We start from the raw sequence: 21,709 nt of genomic DNA on the forward strand, positions 1-21,709 counted from the left end.
AGAGGCAGGCAGATTTCTGTGAATCTGAGGCCAGCCTGGTCTACATAGTGAGTTCTAGGGCAGCCAGGGTTACATCATAGTGAGACTCTGTCCTCAAAACAAAACAAAACAAAACAAAACAAAAAAACAAAAAACAAAAAACCCCCACCACCACCAAAAAATCTGATTTCTATATAGGAGGTGGTGGCGTGCGCCTTTAATCCCACCAGTCTGGAGGCAGAGGCAGACTGATCTCTAAGTTCAAGGCCAGGCCTGGTCTACAGAGTGAGCTCCAGAACAGCCAGGGCTACATAGAGAAACCTTGTCTCAAAAACAAAACAAAACACAAAAACAAAAAACCAAAAGCAACAACAACAAAACCTGAACTCCAGACTCATTTCATCTTAGTATATGTGTTTGTGAAATAAGTCCTTTCAATGACACGAGCTCAAGAAGAGAGAAACCTACCATGTGTAAAGCCTTCTGAAAGGAGCTCCAGACACCTAACGGTATGAGAAAGCATTCTCTAAGATTTACGAACAGTTTTTAACTTCACATAAGATCAAACTAACCTTTAGTTCAACTGACACATACATTTATGGTTGTTTGTATATTAAAATCTTTTCTTATTGGGGGTGGTGGTGGTGGCATACAGCTTTAATCCTAGCACTTCAAAGGCAGAACAGGTAGATCTCTGAGTTCAAAGCCAGCTTGGTCTACATAGAGTTCAGAGTAAGGGCTACATAGGGACACCCCGCCCCACACACCAACCAACCAACCAAAACCTAACCAAAATAAACCAAGCATCCCTTTTTCATTTGTATTTGTGTGTGTGTGTGTGTGTGTGTGTGTGTGTGTGTGTGTGTTGGCATTTATGTGCTATGGTGCACTTGTGGGAGCTGGTTCTCTCCCTTTAGGTTGTGAGGAATCCAACTCAGGTTGTAGGGCTTGACATGTCATTCCATGTCAACAACAAGATTTTTCTAGTGTAGTCCTGGCTGTCCTGGACTCACTTTGTAGACCAGGCTCGCTTTGAACAGAGATCCGCCTGCCTCTGTCTGAGTGCTGGGCTTGCAGGCGTGCACCACAGTGCCCAGCTCTTACTGTCTTTTGAGATAAGCTTTTATTTTATTTCCCAATCTTGCTTCAATCTCATGGCCTCAAACAATCCTTCTGCCTCAGTCTCCCAGCAGAAGGAACTACAGTTTAGTGTCACTGTATCTAGTTCAAGTTGTATCTTTTTGCGTGTCTTGTTTCTTTTTTTAAAGGAGGGCCTCTCTCTGTAACCCAAGCTGGCTTTGAACTCTTGATCCTTCTATCTCCGACAAGCTGGAATGTATGTGAGTGGCACCATGCCTGGCCCCATTTATGTGCTTAAACATCCATACGTTTATTTTATTTTTATTTTTGAAACTGGGTCTTACTACATAGCTATGTAGCTCTGGCTGTCCTGGAACTCACTATATAGACCTTGATGACCTCAAATTCCCAGAGATCTGCTTCCCTTTTGCCTCCCAACTGCTGGGATTAAAGATTTCTAGCTTTATCTTTACTGCTGTTGTTTTGAGATAGTCTCTTCTAGCCAAGGCTGGCTTTCACCTCACTACATACCTGAGGATGACCTTGAACTCTTGATTCTCCCAGCCTCTATCTCTCAAGTGTTGGGACCACCATGCCAGTTTACATTTTACTTAAGCTAAGAGCTTTAAGTATTCAAAACAGTATAAATAAAACTTCAACACAGGGGTTAAATATTTGTGGTTATTATCAGATAAACTTGAAATACATACAGAAAATATTACCTTGTAATATCAAGGGCTTTCTGAACCTTTGCCTGGACAGACCCAAGCAAATCAGCCCCCATCTTTTTCAGCAGCTGTGTCAGCAGTACAAACAACCAATCTTGAAGATCATCTTTGTGGACTTGTATGAAATCTACTAGAGTCTCCAAAAACATGCTGAACACCTGTAGTTGATAAAGCGGAGAAGTGGGAAGAACAAAGAGGAAATATTCATCTCTATGCTCAGTGCAAAACAGAAATGGACGGGAAAAAAGGAATCTGAGGCACAGCGATTGGCAGCCAAGCGGGGGAAATCTCTCTTGCTTTTCACTGGACTCTGTGATACAAGAGTGCATCTGCAACGTTACCAACTTCTGCAGAAGTCTGACAATTAGCTATTCCATGCAGCATCACTTGGTAAAGAAACTGCCCATAATGGCTGGCACACCTACTGTTATCAATGAGGACACAGCTTAAACTAGCTGAACCGAGACTCATTTCCCTAAGAAATGGAGGAGCTGCTACATATATTTTCAAAGATACTCAGCTTTTTTTAAAAATGGCACTGAGTGAATCAGGAGATTATTGAACTTATAGTTATTATGAAGTAGAAAATGTATCTATAATAATGTGCTGATTAGAAAATTCTCAAGTTTCTCAAAATGACAAATTTCATAAACTTTTGATATGAGATTTATTATTTATTACAACTGTCCACAAAGTAATTTTAAAGTCTGAAGTAACAAAATTATCTATATAATAAAACAGGATAAAACTATGCATTAAAACTTAGTTACATCTTTTTAAATGTTCTTGTGCTGGTAGGTTTTATTTTACAATTTGTTTTTTGAGACAGGGTTTCTCTGTGTAGCTCTGGCTGTCCTGGAACTTGCTCTGTAGACCAGGCTGGCCTCGAACTCACAGAGATCTGCCTGCTTCTGCCTTCCAAGTGTTGGGATTAAAGGCATGTGCCACCACACCTCATTTATGTTGAGGAGTTTTATACCTGATTCCAAGATTAAACATACCAGTTTGAAAGATTGTATAAGGTGAAAGAAAAAACTTAAGAAAAAGATAAACTAATATTCATATGTGGGTCTCATTAAAATATTTTGGAAAAGTGACCCTTGACAAGGTTTTGTTTCTTGCAAGAAGAAATCAGTGTTATACTGGAAGATTTCCTTCTTTCTTTTTTTTAAAAATTCATTTATTTATTATTATGTATAGAGTGCTCTGGCTGCATGTACACCTGCAGGCCAGAAAAGGGCATCAGATCACATTATAGATGGTTGTGAGCCTTGGTGTGGTTGCTGGGAATTAAACTCAGGACCTCTGGAGGAGCAGTCAGAGCTCTTAACCTCTGAGCCATCTCCCCATCCTGGAAGATTTCTTTCTAAGTAAAAGCAAAATATTCTTTTTTTTTCTTCTTCTTCAAGACAAAGTTTCTCTGTGTAGCTTTGGCTGTCCTAGACCAGGTTGGCCTTGAACTCACAGAGATCTGCCTGCTTCTGCCTCCATGAGTGCTGGATTATAGGCATGTACTACCATGCCTACCAGAAAAATAAAAAAAAAGATTTATTTACTTATTCATTTATTAATTATGTATACAGTGTTTCACTTGCATGTCAGAAGAGAGCACCAGATCTCAGGATAGATGGTTGTGGGCCACCGTGTGGTTGCTGGGGATTGAACTCAGGACCTTTGGAAGAACAGCCAGTGTTCTTAACCTCTGAGCCATCTCTCCAGTCCCCCAAAATTTTTTTATAAAATTTATTTGTTTATGTATACAGTATTTTGCCTACATGTACACTTGCACTGCAGAAGAGGGCACCAGATCTTATTATTGGTGGTTGTGAGCCACTATGTGTTGCTGGGAATTGAACTCAGTACCTTTGGAAGAGCAGCCAATGTTTTTAACCTTGAGCCCAGGAAAATATTCTTGAGTAGGAGTCACAGCCTTGCTAAACTGAGACAAATCAAAACCAGAATAGGTAACTAAAACCACGCTATTTTCATTTGTTTGTTTTAATTTTTATCTTATATTCATTTTATTATTATCAAAATATTCTATCTCAAAAGTAACTGCTAATTTGAAATTGTTTCATTTTCAGTATTTCTGGAATTTCCTTTATGTAGTTGTAATGAACTCTAGTTTTTGCCACTTATGTTAAGCAATGAAGTTTCCTTTATTTAACATTTGAAACTTGGCTATGAAGTGGGAAAATCCACTTCTGACAAGAGAAAGGAAAAGCAGGGAAATGGAAGAAAGTAGCATCAACTGGGAGAAAGCCCAGCCACACTCAGACAAAGCCCACTCTTCTCACACCTCAACTCCCCAAACCTGGCCTCAAAATTGGCTAAGTGCTTCACTTAAACTGTTTTGGGCTCTCTCCTTTAGGCCTAGAAGATTATAAAAAGAATTTTGTTAGACCTAGTTTGTGGCAACTTTGTGAATCTAACCTGGTTCTCACTCTTGCTGGTTACCTGGGAAATCTTTTTAGCAGAATGCTAGAGATGGTTTTTATATTTCTCAACACGTCACATGTTACACAATCAGGTGGGAAGTGACCAAGTTTGTAGAGAGTCCTGTGAGGTTGCTGGTGACTTGAAGTCAGCCATAGTAAGATTACAGAAGCCAACACAGTACAAGTAGTGGTTTCTCTTTCTGGTTTACCAGCGCCCATTTTTTTTTTTTTTTGGTGTGTGTGTGTGTGTGTGTGTGTGTGTGTGTGTGTGTGTATGAATACCTGTCCTGAAAATCTTTTTTGTTTGTTGATTTGCTTTTGTTTTTCAAGCCAGAGTTTCTGTACATGGCCTTGGCTGTCCTGGAACTCACAAAGATCCATTTGCTGATATGAAAGGCATGTGCCACTACCACACAGGAAAAAAAAAAATCTTAAGATACTGGAGGCCTAAGTCACTTTTCAAATTTCATGTTCCACAGTATCAATGGTCATTTGGTTCTGGCTGGGCTCTAGCCATATGAGTACTAGATAGTTTTACATGTCACTTCCTTTCTCTTCCTCTATTCTTCATGTTCTAACAATCCTTTTTTGCCCTTCCCTAAGGCCAATCTTCCTGCTCTGGACCTTGTCCCGAGGTGTCGCTGCTTCCTCTGGTTCCCCCCCTGATCCTCTGCTTACACTGCACTGTGAGGTCTTTTCCTCAGTATGATTGGGCTTTCATTAAATTAATGTTGCTTTCTTCAATTTCCCTTCTTTCCTGTCAGGAATTTTCCTACTATATCCTGAACGCCTTCACCCTATTTCTTCATCAGCAGTGTGGTCTCCTTTCCTGGGCCCCCAACTCTCACAACGGCTCTCTTTGATCTTCCTCAAGTCTACTTACTGAACCACTACTGTAGGTAAAGAGCCCTTTGACCACAGGCCTGACTTTATTCCTTTTATTTCTTGTATACCAGGATCACCAAATCATTTCTATAACAGGCCAGATAACAAATGTCTGAGGCTTTACATGCCATGGGTCTAGGAACTACACAGCCCTGTCATCGTACCATGGCCACAGACATAAATCAGTACAACTGTGTTTCAAAACAGATAGATGTATTTACAAAGCCTTGGGCAGATTCAGCCTCCAGGTTGTGTTTGTCAACTCATGTTTTTTCCCTATGACTACTGGAATGTCACTTTGATAGAAATAAAATCCTTACAAATTCCCAGTTAGTGGGAATCATCACTGTACCTCTCCAAACTGGCCTTGGAGCACTGGGAGCACTGGTAATCTGAGCTCTGTCTCCCCTCTCACACACATCTCATAAAACCCCCAATGTCCTACTATCCCCTCATTTTCCACCCTTACATACAGCATGTGTCTTCCCACAAAGATGATCAAGAAGCTACGTGGGCTACTTCATATCATAGCCACTCATTTTTTCCTACCTAAACTTGTTTTCTTGTTTGTTCATTTTTGGTTTTTCAAGACTGAGTTTCTCTGTGTAGCCCTGCCTGTCCTTGAACTCACAGAGATCCTCCTGCCTCTGCCTCCTGAGTGCTTGGATTAAAGGTGTGCACCATCAAGACTGGCAATTCTTGTTTGTTTATTTGAGACAGGGTACTACTACATAGCCTTGGCTAGCCTGGAACTCACTATGTAGACTAGGGTGGCCTTGAACTCAAGAAATCCAACTGCCTCTGCCTCCCAAGTGCTGGGATTAAAGGTGTGTGTCACCCCCTATTTGGAACTTGTAATGTGACTAGCTGTGTATGGTACTACTTTTAATCTTTTCTCAGATTTTATTATTATTCCACCCAGAATATTTATAATAGGGTCTCATTATGTATTCCAGAATGACTTTGAAATCATGATTATTTTGATTCAACCTATTTAGTGTTGGGGACACAAGCATGTATTGCTAGGCCCACTCTAAGGCTCTCTCGTTTGTATGTGTGTTCACATGAGTACACACATATACACACCTGTATTTAAAGGCCACAGGTCAACCTTGGGTGTCATTTTTTAGGTGTTGTCCACTTTACTTTTGCACAGGGTCTCTAGCCTGGAACCTATACAAATAGGCTAGGCTGGCTGGCCAGGGGACCTGCCTGCCTCTGTTTCACCAACACTAAGATTGCAACTGGGTATCACCTTACTAGGCTTTTTAAAAATGTGGGTTCTGGGACTGACCTCAGGTCTTCACACATGCACATCAAGCATTAACCACCTGAGCTAATTCTCTGGCTCCAAGAGAGGGTCTTATTATGTAGCCCCAGCTGGCCTCAAATTCATGGCAATCCTCCTGACTCAAGATAATAGCACATTCTACATTTATTACTTCTCTCAAGATCTTAACTGTTCTTTCCTTCCAGACGACTTCTCTGAATGTCCCTGATTGAAGTTTCTTTTGAAGTTTAGTTCTTAACTAAAATGTTAAGTAGCATATTAAAATGCAGAGATATGGGGTCTGGAGAGGTGGCTCAGATGTTAAGAGCACTGGCTGCTCTTCCAGAGGTCCTGAGTTCAACTCCCAGTAACCACATGGTGGCTCACAACCATTTATAATGAGATCTGGTGCCCTCTTCTGGCATGCAGGTACAAATGCAGGCAGAATACTGTATACATAATAAATAAATAAATCTTTTAAAAAATACAGAGATATGATTTACAGCTCACTACATACAAAACTGTACTATTACTTGAAAAAAGTATTATATCCCATCAGTGGTACTTACTGACATACATGTGTATATATTCATACATATGTGCATATATCCATACGTATATAAATAATCATAGCCCTAACATATTGGAAATAATACAAAACTTTTCTCAAGTGATTTCCCTACCACAGAGAATTTATTTCACAAGTCAATCAATATTCTCTCCTTTCCTCACATATGAGTAAAGAAGAAGTGTATATGTTAATATAATGCAAGGAATAAAAATTGTATTTTACAAGGTAAAGTTTAGAATTAGTGGTCCACAACCACTGCTTGCTTTTATGGAATAAAATTAACAGAATATTTGAGAGTACATGTAGTGGTAAGTTGAAGCTTTGTACTTTCTAAAAATAATGTAAAAAGTTGGAAATTATTTTAAACCTCTAGTGGATCAATTTGATATTTTACAACTGGAATTGTTCAGGAAAGAATCAAATACTTTGGTTGTTACAATTGAGGAAGCCTCTTTTTACATAAACCTGCTTTATCTAGGTGTGCCAGCCATCAAATGTGAAATAGAAGAACATAATCAAATTAGATTAATTAGTAGATTAAAAAGCACATCTCCAAACAGAATGACAGTTTGCGAAACTGCAAGTAGCATTTCGTGGATTGCAAAGGGTCCAATACTGCACGAACTCTTCAGGAGAGAAAACAGAGAAAATGGGTTAATTCCACAGTCATGCAGTAAAGTTAGCTTTTCAACAAATATTGAACCAACTTACTCTCTATTGAGAGTTCCAACACAGGGGACAGCATGCAAAAAAGGAAAAAAGAAAAAAAGAAAAACACACAAATTAGTCGCCATCAATGCAAAGTTCCTGTATGGAAGGAAAAAAAAAACACTAAAGAAAATGAAAGTGACAAACGTATTTCAAAATCTTATGGAAAAAAAAAAACAAACTCAAAATAGTTTTAAAAGCAAGAACTAAATGATCAACATGGAGAAGAACACATGATTTCTCTGCGTGTTGCATTTGCTTCCTTGTGGAGGAAATGAAAAAAACAGGAAAAAGTTTTTTTTTCTTTTCGCTCCCCCTAAATCCCACGTGTTTGTTTGTTTGGCTGGCTTTGAACTCACAGAATTATGTCTGCTTTTTCCTCAGAAGTGCCTGGACTACCATGCCCAGCCCATTACAAATACTTTTTGTTGTATAATCCACTATCCTTGAGGACCAACTTTTAGAAAAAAAGACTAACAGAATCTCACTTTCATTTATCAACAGTGTCAAAGTTTGGTTCTAAACCATAATATCTAAAATTGTTTTCCCATCTTTTTCCCCTTCAAAAGGTACATGATTTCTGTGAAATCTTAAACAACAACAACAACAAAAAGACTATTATATGCAAGTACAAACAAGAATTACGATCACACCTTATATTCCATAGTAAGATATATTACTGTCTCCTGCTCCAAAGTCTACTGAGCAGCTACCTGGTCTGACTACAATGCTTGACAGAAGACCAGAGATGACTTTCTGAACACTCAACTGGGTCTAATATAGCAGTAACAGGGTGGTTTCTACAGCAGTTCAAGGCTCAAAGGCCCAATTCAAAAATCTAAGTTGGCCGTTGATAGCAGGCACCCCAGTAAAGATGGTACTTTCCAAAGAGTTCCTTTATGGTCAGATGCTGAAGCCACATGGTTCAGTACATAGTATCACTTATGCTAGGGAGTTAGGGAGAGGCGAGGGGGCAGAAGATGGATCCACAAGAGTGAAAAATGAAAACTTGGGGCAGAGAGCAGTTCACTATAAGGACCTGATTTCTGATGCCAGCACTCATGTAACAAGCTGGGTGTGGTTTTACATACACCTGGAATCTCACTACTGTGGGGGAAGAAGACAGGAGAGTCTTTAAGACTTATCTGCTACCAGCCTAGTGGAAATATCACACACGTCACATATGCCAGGAACACATATGCATAAAAAACACATACAAACACTCCACTTATACATAAATAGAATCGGAAAAGCAGTCTCTAAAAGCACTTATTTTTAAAGAAATTATTTACATTTGATGTTCTAAAACTTCTATGGTAAAAACCATAGAAGATGTCTAGTTTAAAAACTCTACATATTTTAACTGAATCATCATCAACATCTTGTAAGTCGAATACTAATATAAGCTGTTGCATAGAGTAGTAAGCTAAGGCAGACATTACTAACAAGTACTGCATCCAGAATCACAGCTACCATCACTGTCCATACTTGCTGTTACTGTGTTGTAAATGACATACTGGTGCCTTATGGTCTAGGTTCCTGTCATACATATATCAGGGTAAGATCACTTATTCTCATACTGTATAGGAAGCTTTCTGTATTTGCAAATTCCATGATCCGAGGAGTCAACCTACTTTGGACTGGAAACAGTTCAGGGAATATAAACAAAAACCATAGGCTTGTATGCTTCTTGCGGGTTTTAAGATGGTTGCACACACTATGTCATGTTAGATAATTAAGATGTAGGAGGGGTGTATGTGCAATTAGCAATAGATGACTGTACCTTGAATTAGCAGTGAGAATGGAGAGACAGTCAGAGGCAGAATCAAAAGGAGTGGTATTTTTTACAGTAATGCTAATTTCTAAGTTGATTAGCTGTCCTGGCTGGCTTTATGTCAATGTGACACAAGCTAGAGCCATCAGAGAGGAAGGCGCTCCAGTTGAGGAAATGCCTCCAGGAGATCCAGCTGTAAGGCATTTTCTCATTTCAATTAGGGATCAATAGGGAAGAGTCCAACCCATTGTGGTTGGTGCCATCCCTGGGCTGGTGGGCCTGGGTTCTATTAGAAAGCAGGCTGAGCAAGCCATGACACCAGTAAGCAGCACCCTCCATGGCCTCTGCATCAGCTCCTGCTCCAGGTTCCAGGCCTGCTTGACTTCCTGTTCTGACTTCCTTTGGTGATGAACAGCAATGTGGAAATGTAAGCTGAATAAACCTTTCTCCTCAACTTGCTTTTTGATCATGGTTTTCCATCACAGCAATAGAAACCCTGACTAAAACAGCAGTCAAATGGTGGCAGTATCATACAATAGGATCAAGACATTCAGAAGGAAAATTAGGAAAGGCTGAAGAAAGTCAGCCGTCTTTATCTTAGGATTCTGCACCCTGTGTTTTAACCAACTACATGCTGAAAACATTTGGAAAAACCTTTGCATCTATAACCATGCACACTTCCTGTATTAATTTTTAATAATACAGTTTAATGATCAATTACAATATATTTACATTAGGCATTACATGGCGGTGCACACCTTTAATCCCAATATCCAAGAGGCAGAGGCAGGTGGATCTCTGTGAGTTCTGAGTTCAAGGCCAGCCTGGTTTATATAGAATATTCCAGCTGGAGAGATGGCTCAGAGGTTAAGAGCACTGACTGCTCTTCCAAAGGTCATGAGTCAATTCCCAGCAACCACATGGTGGCTCACAACCATCTATAATGAAATCTGTACACATAATAAAATAAATAAATCTTAAAAAAAGAATATTCCAAGTCTGCTAGTCTACATAGTAAGATAGACAGACAGACAGACAGACACACACACACACACACACAACAAAGAAACAAAGAAACAAACAAACAAATAAAGTGTAAAGTGCAAGGAAGATTTAGGTACAACACTCTACCCAACAACATCAGTAAAACAGGCAGAGATAGGGGTATTAAGAGAAATGAGCACAGGGGAGTGAGGGATCCAGAACAAAAGAAAATACTATTTTTCTATCTTACTCACATTCCTTAAATGATAGAAACCTCCAAATATAGAATATATTTAAAATGAAGCTGAATAATAAAAAAAAAGGGTCAAATAGCAAACTGGAATTAGTTAGAAATTTCTGAAAAGCCAAACAGGTAAGACCATATAGCACAGTGCAGTAGGTTTCAACCTGTAGGTCACAATACCTTGGGGGGGGCAGACCTATCCAAATTATGATTCATAACTAGCAGAATTAGTTATGAAGTAGTAACAAAAATAATTTTATGGTTTGGGGTCACCACAATGTGAGAAACTGTATTAAAGGGTCTTGGCACTAGGGAGGTTGAAAGCCACCAATATAGCAAGAGATGGGGTCTACAAGTCTATAGTTTCAAGGTGAGAGCTCCTCCTGTCTCAGCAAGAAAGAAGATGGTCAGAGGCAGGAAACACGGTTCCTTCCTGAGGGCTTGGTTCTATGCAGAAGAGACAGGTGAGGAGAAAAATGTGGCAGGTGTCTTAGAAGACAGGGCATTTGATACGTTTGATACAGTTACAGTAAAGGACAGAGCAAGAACCAAGAGGAGGAGGATTATGAGGCCCCACTAAGTACTGAGGAAAGAGCCATGGGCCAGATGTGGAGACAGCAGGTCCGGACTGTGTAACTTCACCTCTAGAGCGCGCTGGTACATTTCCCCCTCCAGTGCTCCTAACCGTCAATCAGTTAACCTTCAGGATCTGGAAAGTATAGGTTCCTGGGACTGGAGGGATGGGTCAGTGGTTTAAGAGCACTGACGATAGCTGGGCCTGGAAGCATAGGCCTTTAAATCCAGCCCTTGAGGCAGAGGCAGGTGAATCTGAAGCCAGCCAAGGCTACATAGTGAGATCCTATCTCAAGGAACAAACATGTAATGCTGGGCATGGTGGCACACTTTAAACCCAGTGCTCCAGAGGCAGAGGCAGGAGGATCTCTGTGAGTTTGAGGCCAGCCTGGTCTATAGAGTGAGTTCCAGGCCAGCCAGGGCTGTTACACAGAGAAACCCTGTCTTGAAGAGCAAACAAATAAAGGAAACATAAATGAACAAACAACAAAACAACTACCAACAACAAAGCACTGGCTGCACTTCCAGAAAACCAAGGTTCAGTTTCTAGCACCCACATGGTAGTTTTAGGACTCTTTGGGCACCAGGCTCACACATGCAGACATGTAGGCTAAACATTCAAGCATACAACACAAAATAATTATAAATAAGTATTTAAAAAAATAAAATATGCTGTCAAAAGAATGAGGGATTCTAGAGATGTAACTATTGACACTTTATAGATATATTAAAAGGGGGAAGGCATATTTACTATTTTAGTAATATCAGACATAATTAATGAAAAAACCACAAGTCAAACCCCAGTATTTTTAACTCAGCACAACATGGTTTTATATCCAATTTATTCTGAATGAATTACATTACTGGAAGAACTAGTGTAGGATCATCAAACAAAAATAAAAGTGTTCTCATGACGTTTGTCTTTACTCAACTGACTTCAAAACAAAATAAAGCATTCTTAACAACCAAGTGAAGGCATATGGGTTCTCAGAAGTCTATGTTGAGGATATAGAGTTGGTTCAGTTGTTAAGAGCCCTGTTGCTCTTGTACAGGACCTGGGTTCAATTCCCAGTATCCAGATGGAGGCTCAGAACCACCTGTAACTCCAGTTCCAGAGGATTTGACACCTTCTTCTGAACTCAGTGAGCACTGGGCACACCCCTGGTGCACATACATACATTCGGGCAAATACTCATACACATAAAATAATAATTAAAAAAAAATGAATTCTATGTTAGTACAAAATCCTAAGATGCAAGGCTAGAGACGAACTTCTCATTAGTTCTAGGGTGTGGAGCCAGTTCTGCACACCAGGCTCAGTTTAGTTCCCTAACCAATGTCAAACTCAGCTCCCCCATTTGATCTTTTAAGAAAGTACTAATACTTATTATTTGTGTATGCAGTTAGGTCCATGCCATGGACACAGGTGGAAATCATAGGACAACTTTAGGAAGCCAATTTTCTCCTTTAATCATTTGAATCCTAGGAATCAAATTCCCATTGCCAGGCGTGGCAGTCCACGGCGCCGTTCTGGAGGCTCATTTATCTGATCATTTACAAGTGTTTCTGTACAGCACTGCAAAGATCCTGGTATCCAACTAAAACTGCACTACTGCCAAAGGCAGAGTCAAAATAATAATAACCTTAAGAAATAATTTGGCTTTGGTAGTAGCAACATTATAATTTTATCACTTTTGAAGATACTTAACAATTACTATTTTTAAAGTTGAATACTCTATTGATTAAAATGTTTTTAAATAAAAAACATAGGTACATGAAGGAAACTGTCACATTCTTTGGCTTACACTGTCAACTGAAATGTAATCTGTTTACAATGTACAGAAACAGTTCCATCAATGTAAGCACTACAGAAGTCGTTAGTGGGAGTAATAGTAATACAGAGTGGTGTGGGGGTTTGGTTAGAATGGCTCCCGTAGGTTCATATATTTGAATGCTTAGTGACCAGGCAGTGGAACTCTTTGAAAGGATTAGAAAGGTTAGGAGGTGTGGCCCTGCTGAAGAAGTGTGTCCCTGAGGGTGGGCGAGGGGTGTGAGGCTTCCTGGGCGCTAACTCTGATTATGGCTAATTCTGTATAGAGAAAATGTCCACTGTGATATTCTCCTCCAGATGTTTATGCTCTAAGATTGTTCCCCAACATCAGCCAACTCTGCCTCCTTGTTCAGCTGTGTGCAATACCCCATCTCCCTGCTCAGCTTTTCCATCTAAGAGCCCGGCCTACCCGGTCCCAGCTTTCATGTTCCTGAGTCCTTGCATTTGCCATTGCTTCATGAGCCAGGGTTCTGAAACCCAAGCCATGCAAGGATGAGCTATATTGTATGTGTTAAGATAGGCCAACAAACCATAGTGCAAGGATGCACTATTTTGTATGTGTTAAGGTAGGCCAACAAACCATAGTGCAAGGATGCACTATTTTGTATGTGTTAAGGTAGGCCAACAAACCATAGTACAAGGATGCACTATTTTGTATGTGTTAAGGTAGGCCAACAAACCATAGTACACACGCTGACTGTACACTCTTCATAAAATACACTTTTTGAGACAAGGTCTCGTGTAGCCCAGGCTGGCCTGAAATTCCCCATCTAGCTGACTCTGGCTTTGAACTTGTGCTCCTCCCTGTCTTCATCTCCCAAGTAGTAGGATTACAAGTGTGTGTTACTAATACCAGGTCTAAATAAAAGGTGAAAATTCTCAGAAAGCTCTTATGTATTTTCCAGTGTATAAAGTTTCTTTTATGGTTCTAACATTATTTTATGGTTTTTGTTAATAGAAATTTTTCTACAACATTTTTCTTTCAAGATAAGTATACTTACTTTAATGCTATAATTATCATAAAGAAAGCTGAAATGAGATGTTAGAAATGTTTTTCAACTTACCCCAATCACATTTTTTACAAATAGCAAAATATTCTATTGTGGTGTGGGTGCGTGCATGCGTGTGTGTGTGTGTGTGTGTGTGTGTGTGTGTGTGTGTGTGTACATATATGTATGTGTAGGCTGAAGGCTAAGGTCAGGTGTTGTTTTCAGGTACCATTCACATCTCTTACCAGTCTGGAACTTGCCAGGTAGGCTAGGATGTGAGCCTGTGAGCCACAGGGATCTTCCTGAATCTACCTCACCATCCCAGTGCTGAGATCACAAGAGCGCACCACCAGAGCTGACGCTCTGTCCCCTTTCCTTTCCGGTTTACTTTTATTACTTTAACTTTTGTGTAGAGGTACATGTGCATGCGTGCTCGCTGAGTGAGTGCACAAAGGCACCCAAGCCTTGGAGCTGGAATTACAGGCACTGTGAGTAACGTGACTGGATACTGAGAACTGAACTCCAGTCCTCAGCAAGAACAGCAAGTGCTCCTAACTACTCAGCCGTCTCTTCAGCCCCACAGCTGACATTTTACTTTACTTGTTTTGTTTTGTTGAGACAGGATTTCTCTGTGTAGCCTTGGCTGTGCTGGAACTCACTCTGTAGACCAGGCTGGCCCCCAGCTCAGAGATCAGCCTGCCTCTGGCTCCCGAGTGCTGGGATTAAACGTGTGTACCACCACTGCCAGGCACCACAGTTAACATTTTAAACCTCTGTTTCTAGTGGCAAATACCCAGATTCTACCGAGCGACCACCCAGTCTGCACGGCATTCTTAGTCTAAATCATAAGAGCTGAATGTAACTGCACCCCTCAATCTTCCTTTGGAGAAGCTTGAATGAACGGGTAAAAAGAATAATTTCTAAATTATGCACAGTATGAAACTGAAATTATGTTTGAAAATATCACTACCACTGACTTATAGTTTTCTTCTATTGTTTTACTTCTTTTTGGATACCCCACAGGAATAAATAATCTTAAATACTAAAACATACCTTGCCATGTGGATCCGCGAACATTCTTGTGAAAATCTCACACAATCTTTTCAGCTCAACTCGACTGCCCCGCCCCCAAGAAAAAAAAAAAGACTGATTAATATCCTGCTATAGGATTAAGTCATTTAAAAGTAAGCCTACTGATAATTACAACAATGACCAAAAAAAGTTATACAAATTATTCCTCAGAATTGAGAAACCTGTGGGTCAATGCTGTGAACTGTAGCAATAGTTCTGCAGCAACCCACACTGTGAGGGTGGCAAGGACACAAACTGCATGTAGCGAGGGACACTGTAATTTCATTAAATGTTACAATGATTTCTTAAGTTCTATCTTTTTCCAAACTGTCCATTCTCTTTTCCATTTAACATGACAATATGGCACCTAATGCTCTTGATATTATGATTTGCACTGAGTCACGAAGTGTGATATGGTACTTGAGAAATAATATAGTAGGTAGAACAAAGATAAATATTTATTTTGAATTACATTTTATTACTTCCTAAAGTATATAAACAGAAATTATATCAAATGCCAGTATTATTAACAAATGAGAAAGCAGCCTTCACATTTGTACCACACAAATACCTATTAATTATCTGAATCTTTTTTTTTTTTTTTTTTTGAGCCAGTGTCTTTGGTTGGCCTTCAGATCACTATGTAGATCATCCTGACCTTGAACTCAGATACACACCTGTCTCTGCCTCCTAGACTGCTGGGACTAAAGACATCTTGTACTCACATACCTAGCCTGAAGCTCAGTTCTTAAGGGGTCAACTACATAGGGTTAAAACATCACATCAACATGGGTAACAAAAGATAATAAGAATGAAGTAAACTAAATCATTAAGAACAGTGCTCTTGGGCTAGAGAGGCAGCTGAGAGATGACGAGCACTGTCTGCTCTTCCACAGGTCGATTCCCAGCAACCACAGGTGCCTCACAACATCCATCTACAATGAGATCTGGTGCCCTCTTCTGGCCTGTAGGTATTACATAGTGGCAGAACACTGTATAAAGAAATAAATAAATCTCTTAAAAAACAATGTTCTCCCACTCTATAATGCCACATAAAATTAGTAACTTGTTGACAGAACTTGCTTTGAGTAAAAACACGTTTCTCAAGCCTCTCTCTGTGGAGTGCATGCTCATGTGTGGCTGTGGGGAGGCTCCTCTGTGGTCAGCCCTTGCCTTCCTTCCACCTGTCTGAGACACCAGACTAGCTGGCCTGTGAGTTTCCAGTTATTCTCCTGTCTCCACCTTCCTTTCTTCCATAGGGATGCTGGAATTACAGTGCACTACTGTGTCCAGCTTTGCACGGTTTCTGGAGATGCTGAAAGAAGCACTTCCCTCAGTAAGCCATCTCCCAAAGCTGAAAGGTTTGTTTTTTAAAATGTTTCATTAACTAGAGCAAGAAAATTACAGTAGCTTTAGTAAGTTATGGTACTGGGAGCCCTGAAGGAGTATGGTTTAGGAAAACCTTTAACATAGTTTCTGACACATTTCACAGTTAAGTCAAAAAAGGTGCTAGGCTGCTAGAGCAGGTACTTCATGACACTTCTCACCTCAGCGTTCTCTGGTTTTTTAACAAGTTCTGCAGACCCAGGAGGCCTTCTTTCCTTTCTGACCAGTTGGAGCTGGCGCACCTGTTGAGGACCTCCGCCACGTCTTCGGTCTGTCTCATGTAGGTGGGGATACTCCCGTTCCGAGAGCTGTAGGAGCGCTCTGAACACGCACTGGAAGCGTCGCTGTTGGCATCGTCGTCCGAGTGCATTCCGTACGACTCATACCTTCTTCGAGCAGGCTTTTTCTGTTACATATCAAGGACTCCATCAGCACCAGTTAAAAACAAGTGGGTATTTCATTATTTACTTGGCACAAAGGGACTGGCTTCTGTCTTAGATCAGTGGAGGGCATGCTGCTAACCATTATAAAGATAAACGTCAATACTTAGTCTTTGTTCAGGAAGTGCTTTAGAAGTTAGTAGAACATAAACTGTTTAACTATGAGAGCAGTACAGGAGAGGATGACTCTGATCATGCTCAGTCATGTCAGGTGGGAGATGCTCAAAAGTACAGGCTTTCTCCTCTCCATGGAAAAGCAAGAACAAATTGAATGTAAATTAATAGAAACTGTACTAGAAATGAGTTGATAATAAGAAAATACCACCTTTTGAGAGAAGTAAAACCATGATTCTTTTATGTAAAATACTCTGTTCTTTCCTGTCTATATTTCTTCTTTTCCATTTCTCTTGCCTTCCTCACTTTATGTCTTCAAGGTAAGTAAAGATTTTTAGGGGGCAAGATGCTTATGTGTCCCTAGAGTTTCCAATGCAATGTCTGTCCTAGGGCTTATTCTGTATGAGAAAGCAGTTGAGGCTCCTTTGATTTCTTGACCATAAGGTATATACCTTATTTGTCACTTATGCCTTTCACATTAAAAGTGGCATGAGGTAAAGGTAACAGCTTATTTGAGAATCCCTTGTAGAAAATGAAACAAGTGTACACACTCTGGTACTTGGATTTGGCCAGGGAGTGGTGGAGCTACTGCCAGGAAACACACTAAGTGCAGGTACTCAAAAGTTCCAAGCATCTACAAATAGTAGATTTCTAGTATGAAATCTTAAAGATATACTATCTGAACATAAGTAATCAAATGGTTTTTACAAAGCAGCTGTCATTACTAAATCTCTCATACTGACCTGAAGATACCAACTCAGTTTAGAATAACAACGTTGACTCAGATGGGCTCCAGGATAAATGACTCATCTCATGTATGAAAAAGTGGCACCTCCCTCAGTCAGTATCCCCCACAGACAATCACAGCGACAGATGGACAGCTAAGAATTTTATTACTTCCACTTTAATTTTTTTATAGATGACTATTATCTGTTAAGTTGATGAAGCAAAGTAAAGAAGCTATGATATCATAAGACAAAATAGCGATGTCTATACCTTAGTCCGTATGTCTCCTAAGAGCTGAGAGCAGTCAATTTTTAAAGAGAGAAATTGAAAATAATGAAGAACATTTTGCTAAACAGCACAGTGACCTGGCATCAGCAATGCCCACGATTAGAAAACCCAGTTTTATAACACAGATACCAAAGAACTGTTTACTGTCAGGTTTATTTTTAATCTTCTCAGTGTCCTTTAGCTCAGAGAGAAACACCTAAGCTACAAAAACATTTCCATCACCAGTTTCCCAAAGAAACTCCAAGTATTTATAACCCCTTTGCCATCTGTAAATTAAACTTTATCTTCCCAGTTCAAATTTGATCTAAAAGTTGGAAATTTTCTATAAACCTGATAGTTAGATCTGTGCTAGGCAAGTGATGAAAGTGGAATTCTATGACTACAATTCTGATGTGACTTTGTGGCTAATACCTGCAATGGTGGTGAACACCTTTAATCCAAGCACTCATGGGCCCACACATGGTGGATCTCTGTGCGTTCAAGGTTAGCCAGGTCTATATAGTGAATTCCAGGCCTGCCAGAACCACACAGTGAGGCCGTCTCAGAAAGAAAACAAAACGAGCTGGCAGGATGGCTCAGGGATTAAGAGCACTGGCTGTTCTTCAAAAGGATCTGGGTTCAAATCCTAGTATCACATTGCAGCCCACAGCCAGGTTCCGGGAATCTGACCCCTCTTCTGACCTCCTCACACACCAGGCTTACAAATGGTGCAAAGACAAGCATTGAGGCAAAACACCCATATACATAAAAATAAAATGTAAAATACTTTTTTGTTTAAACATTTCCATATAACTTGAAGATATCATCTTACTTGCATAAACAGCAACTCAAGAATGACCAAGCCAATCCCTAAATTTATGCAAGTTCAATGGCAAATCACTTCACATTTAAAAAAAAAAAAAAAAAAGGCAACCTGGAAAACATGATTTGGGAATAGCAAGAAATGAAACATCTGATTTTTTCAATTCAGAAGAGGTGAGCTACATACTCAGGGCTCAGAAGAACAGAGCGTCTAATTGTATCAGGTCACCCTTTAGCAGCTGACCTAAAGACAGACCTCAACTGTCCACTTTCTCTGTGAGGTCAAGGCCAGCAGGGTCTACACAGAGTACTTCAAGACAGCCAAGGCTACAGAGTGAAAAACCTGTCTCAAAAAATAAAGCAAAGCCCTACAAACTCAAAGTGAAGATAACCTCGAAATTACATGTTTCTAAGTATATGTACATGAATGTACCAATCTATCTGTCATAAAGACAACAACAAGATTTTTTTTGTTGTTGACACCTCATTAAGATTACTGGATCTGGCTTAAAATTCTGAATAGTTCTTAATAAGGATTGCTCATTAGTGTACTGCTCTGCCTCCTATACCTCTTAGGCTCTTTGTCTTCTTAGGCTTACTCTAAAATTTTCCATCCCCTCTCACACTGACTTTGAATAGGAATATCAATAAGGTTAGGGAAATGGAGAAAAGTACCAAGGCATCAGCTACCGCCTCCTCCACGTCGGAGCCTGTGTTTAGAACTCGCATAGCACTGACAGAGGATGACAATCGGCTTGACTGGCTCATCCCATATCCCGGACCTAATTCATCAGAAAAATAAGGAAAACAACTTTCAGTCATAAATGTAATAACACAAGGGGCTGGAGGTGAGTTTCAACTCTTATTAAGGGGGAAGGAAAAAAAACCAATGGGACAAAGCATTTTAAAAGCAATATTGTATTTTTCTGGGCACAATGAGGTTTTGGTCAGGGAAAAGGTAATCAAAATTATTGACAAATGAGAAACAAATTTAAAGAAGAATCACTGTTTACTTGGTAAAACAGGGAGAAGATGGCTCTGCCCATTCAGGCAAGGCTCTCCAAATGAAGTGAACGATGAAGTAACACAGAACTCCCTCATCAGTAACAGTCGGGGAGATTTATGAAGCCACACCAGCAACTCACCACAAGAAAAGCTCTAATTATAATCTCTTCTTCAGGAAAACTGATTTTATTCTTTAGCTGAGACAGGCTGTTCAATAACCATTAAGTGACTACTTTGTGCCCAGTGCTCTGACATGTATAGACAAACTAGAGATGAACTCTCACCTGGCCACCAACTGTTTTATATACTTCTGTTTACAATTAAAACACTTCATCCACCATTTTGGTTTTTTTTTTTTAAACACACACATATAAAGATGAAGTACATAACTGAGAACATAAAACAATTATATATTTAAAAATGACACGTTATATTTTTAAAAAAAAAGAAAGAAAGAAAGAAAAAAGAAAAATAAACCAACCAACCAATGCCCATTTGCCAGGTAGAGAAATGCTAAGGCTGCTAAAGGGTGGAAGGATAGTTACTTAGGGGGAAAATAAGTGATTTATTCTCTAATAAATTAAATTTAAATAACAGAAATTAACTTGAAAATGAACATTATGTGATGAAAACAGAAAAGGACAAAATCTGAGATGAGTGCAAAAATGACAGTGAAAATGTACCCATCCTTCACCTGAGGCTCCACACACATCAGGGGCGTAGAGAGCGCCAGTGGATCTGGAGTGGAGTCTGGAGGCTGGAATAACAGGACCACACAAACCTCATCTATCACCACAGACACAAGGAATAGTGGCAGCACTACTGTCAGGCAAGGAGAGTTCGTTAACAGCGGTCTTACTCTTGAAATTTAATGATCAGAGTACCGCCACATATGGCAACTGAACATTAACTAGCAAAATTGCAAGATCAACCCTGACACAAATACAAATTATACCTAAGTGGACAGACATAGGCCTATAGGAGACAAAAAAAGGCAAGTATTCAAATGGAAGGAAATGTCAAAAGTACAAGCATGAAAACAAAACAAAAACAAACACTTGTAGTTAAAAAAAAAAACCACTATGGTAACTAATAATAATCTTATCTCCTTTACTCTCAACACCAAGTGAGAGGTATTTCAATTTTATAGATTTGAATTTTTATGCCCTTACACTCATATGTTTTAAAATACCAACCATGTGGCTCTCCTCCATCTTAGCTGGTGTCCTCATCAGGATGCAAGCAGCCACATGGCTGGCAGCCATCTTTACTAAGGTTAAAGAGTATACATGTCATGTGACTTCACCATCTTCAGATGACCACACAGTAAAGCAACAACTACATATAAAACGTCTTAGTCCTAATGAGCTCTCTGTTTATCACTGTATCTCCTTTTAGACTAAGGGAACAACAACAAGTCTCAAAATTTTGGATTGGTATGGACTTTTGAGTCATGGTAAAAATTCAAAATTATACTTTGCTACAACATGTTGTATATGTGATTCAACTCTGGTTTAGAATATTCTGTATTATATGATGATACAAATGTAAGGTTATAAATGTCTATGGAGATTAACAAAAGCTAGTTCAAGATGTATGTCTAGCCACTTAAGTCCAGTAACTGGCTAACATCAAGCTGCTAGAAAATCTAGATAAATAACACCGTATGTTTGATAAATAAAGTATATTTGATAATCAATATTTATAAATTCTTAAAGTCTACTCAGAGTCACAGTAATATTTGTCTAGCTTCTTTGTCTTTTAAGCTTTAGCTGTGTGGGTAAATTAAGCCATAGTAAAACATGCAATATTCTAAAATGGTAC

At 39.6% G+C, this 21,709-nt stretch overlaps 1 protein-coding gene across 31 annotated transcripts in view; it reads right to left on the minus strand.

The window, feature by feature from the left end:
* The window catches only part of CLASP2 (cytoplasmic linker associated protein 2), a 178,860-nt gene that overhangs the window by 34,896 nt on the left and 122,255 nt on the right, over positions 1-21,709 (minus strand). For 13 of the 31 annotated variants that reach the window (XM_084754510.1, XM_084754516.1, XM_084754502.1 and 10 more), the window contains 6 exons: positions 20,580-20,642; positions 19,556-19,662; positions 18,062-18,085; positions 16,673-16,917; positions 15,108-15,171; positions 1,782-1,945 (listed from right to left, as the gene is read on the minus strand). In XM_084754510.1, coding sequence (XP_084610636.1) covers positions 1,782-1,945; positions 15,108-15,171; positions 16,673-16,917; positions 18,062-18,085; positions 19,556-19,662; positions 20,580-20,642 — 667 coding nt within the window. The remainder of the gene's footprint in view (positions 1-1,781; positions 1,946-15,107; positions 15,172-16,672; positions 16,918-18,061; positions 18,086-19,555; positions 19,663-20,579; positions 20,643-21,709) is intronic. The other 18 variants (XM_084754512.1, XM_084754497.1, XM_084754494.1 and 15 more) reach the window with 3 other exon arrangements.

Source organism: Acomys minous (genome assembly GCF_964271855.1).
Source record: "Acomys minous genome assembly, chromosome: 13".
Classification (NCBI taxonomy): Eukaryota; Metazoa; Chordata; class Mammalia; order Rodentia; family Muridae; genus Acomys; species Acomys minous.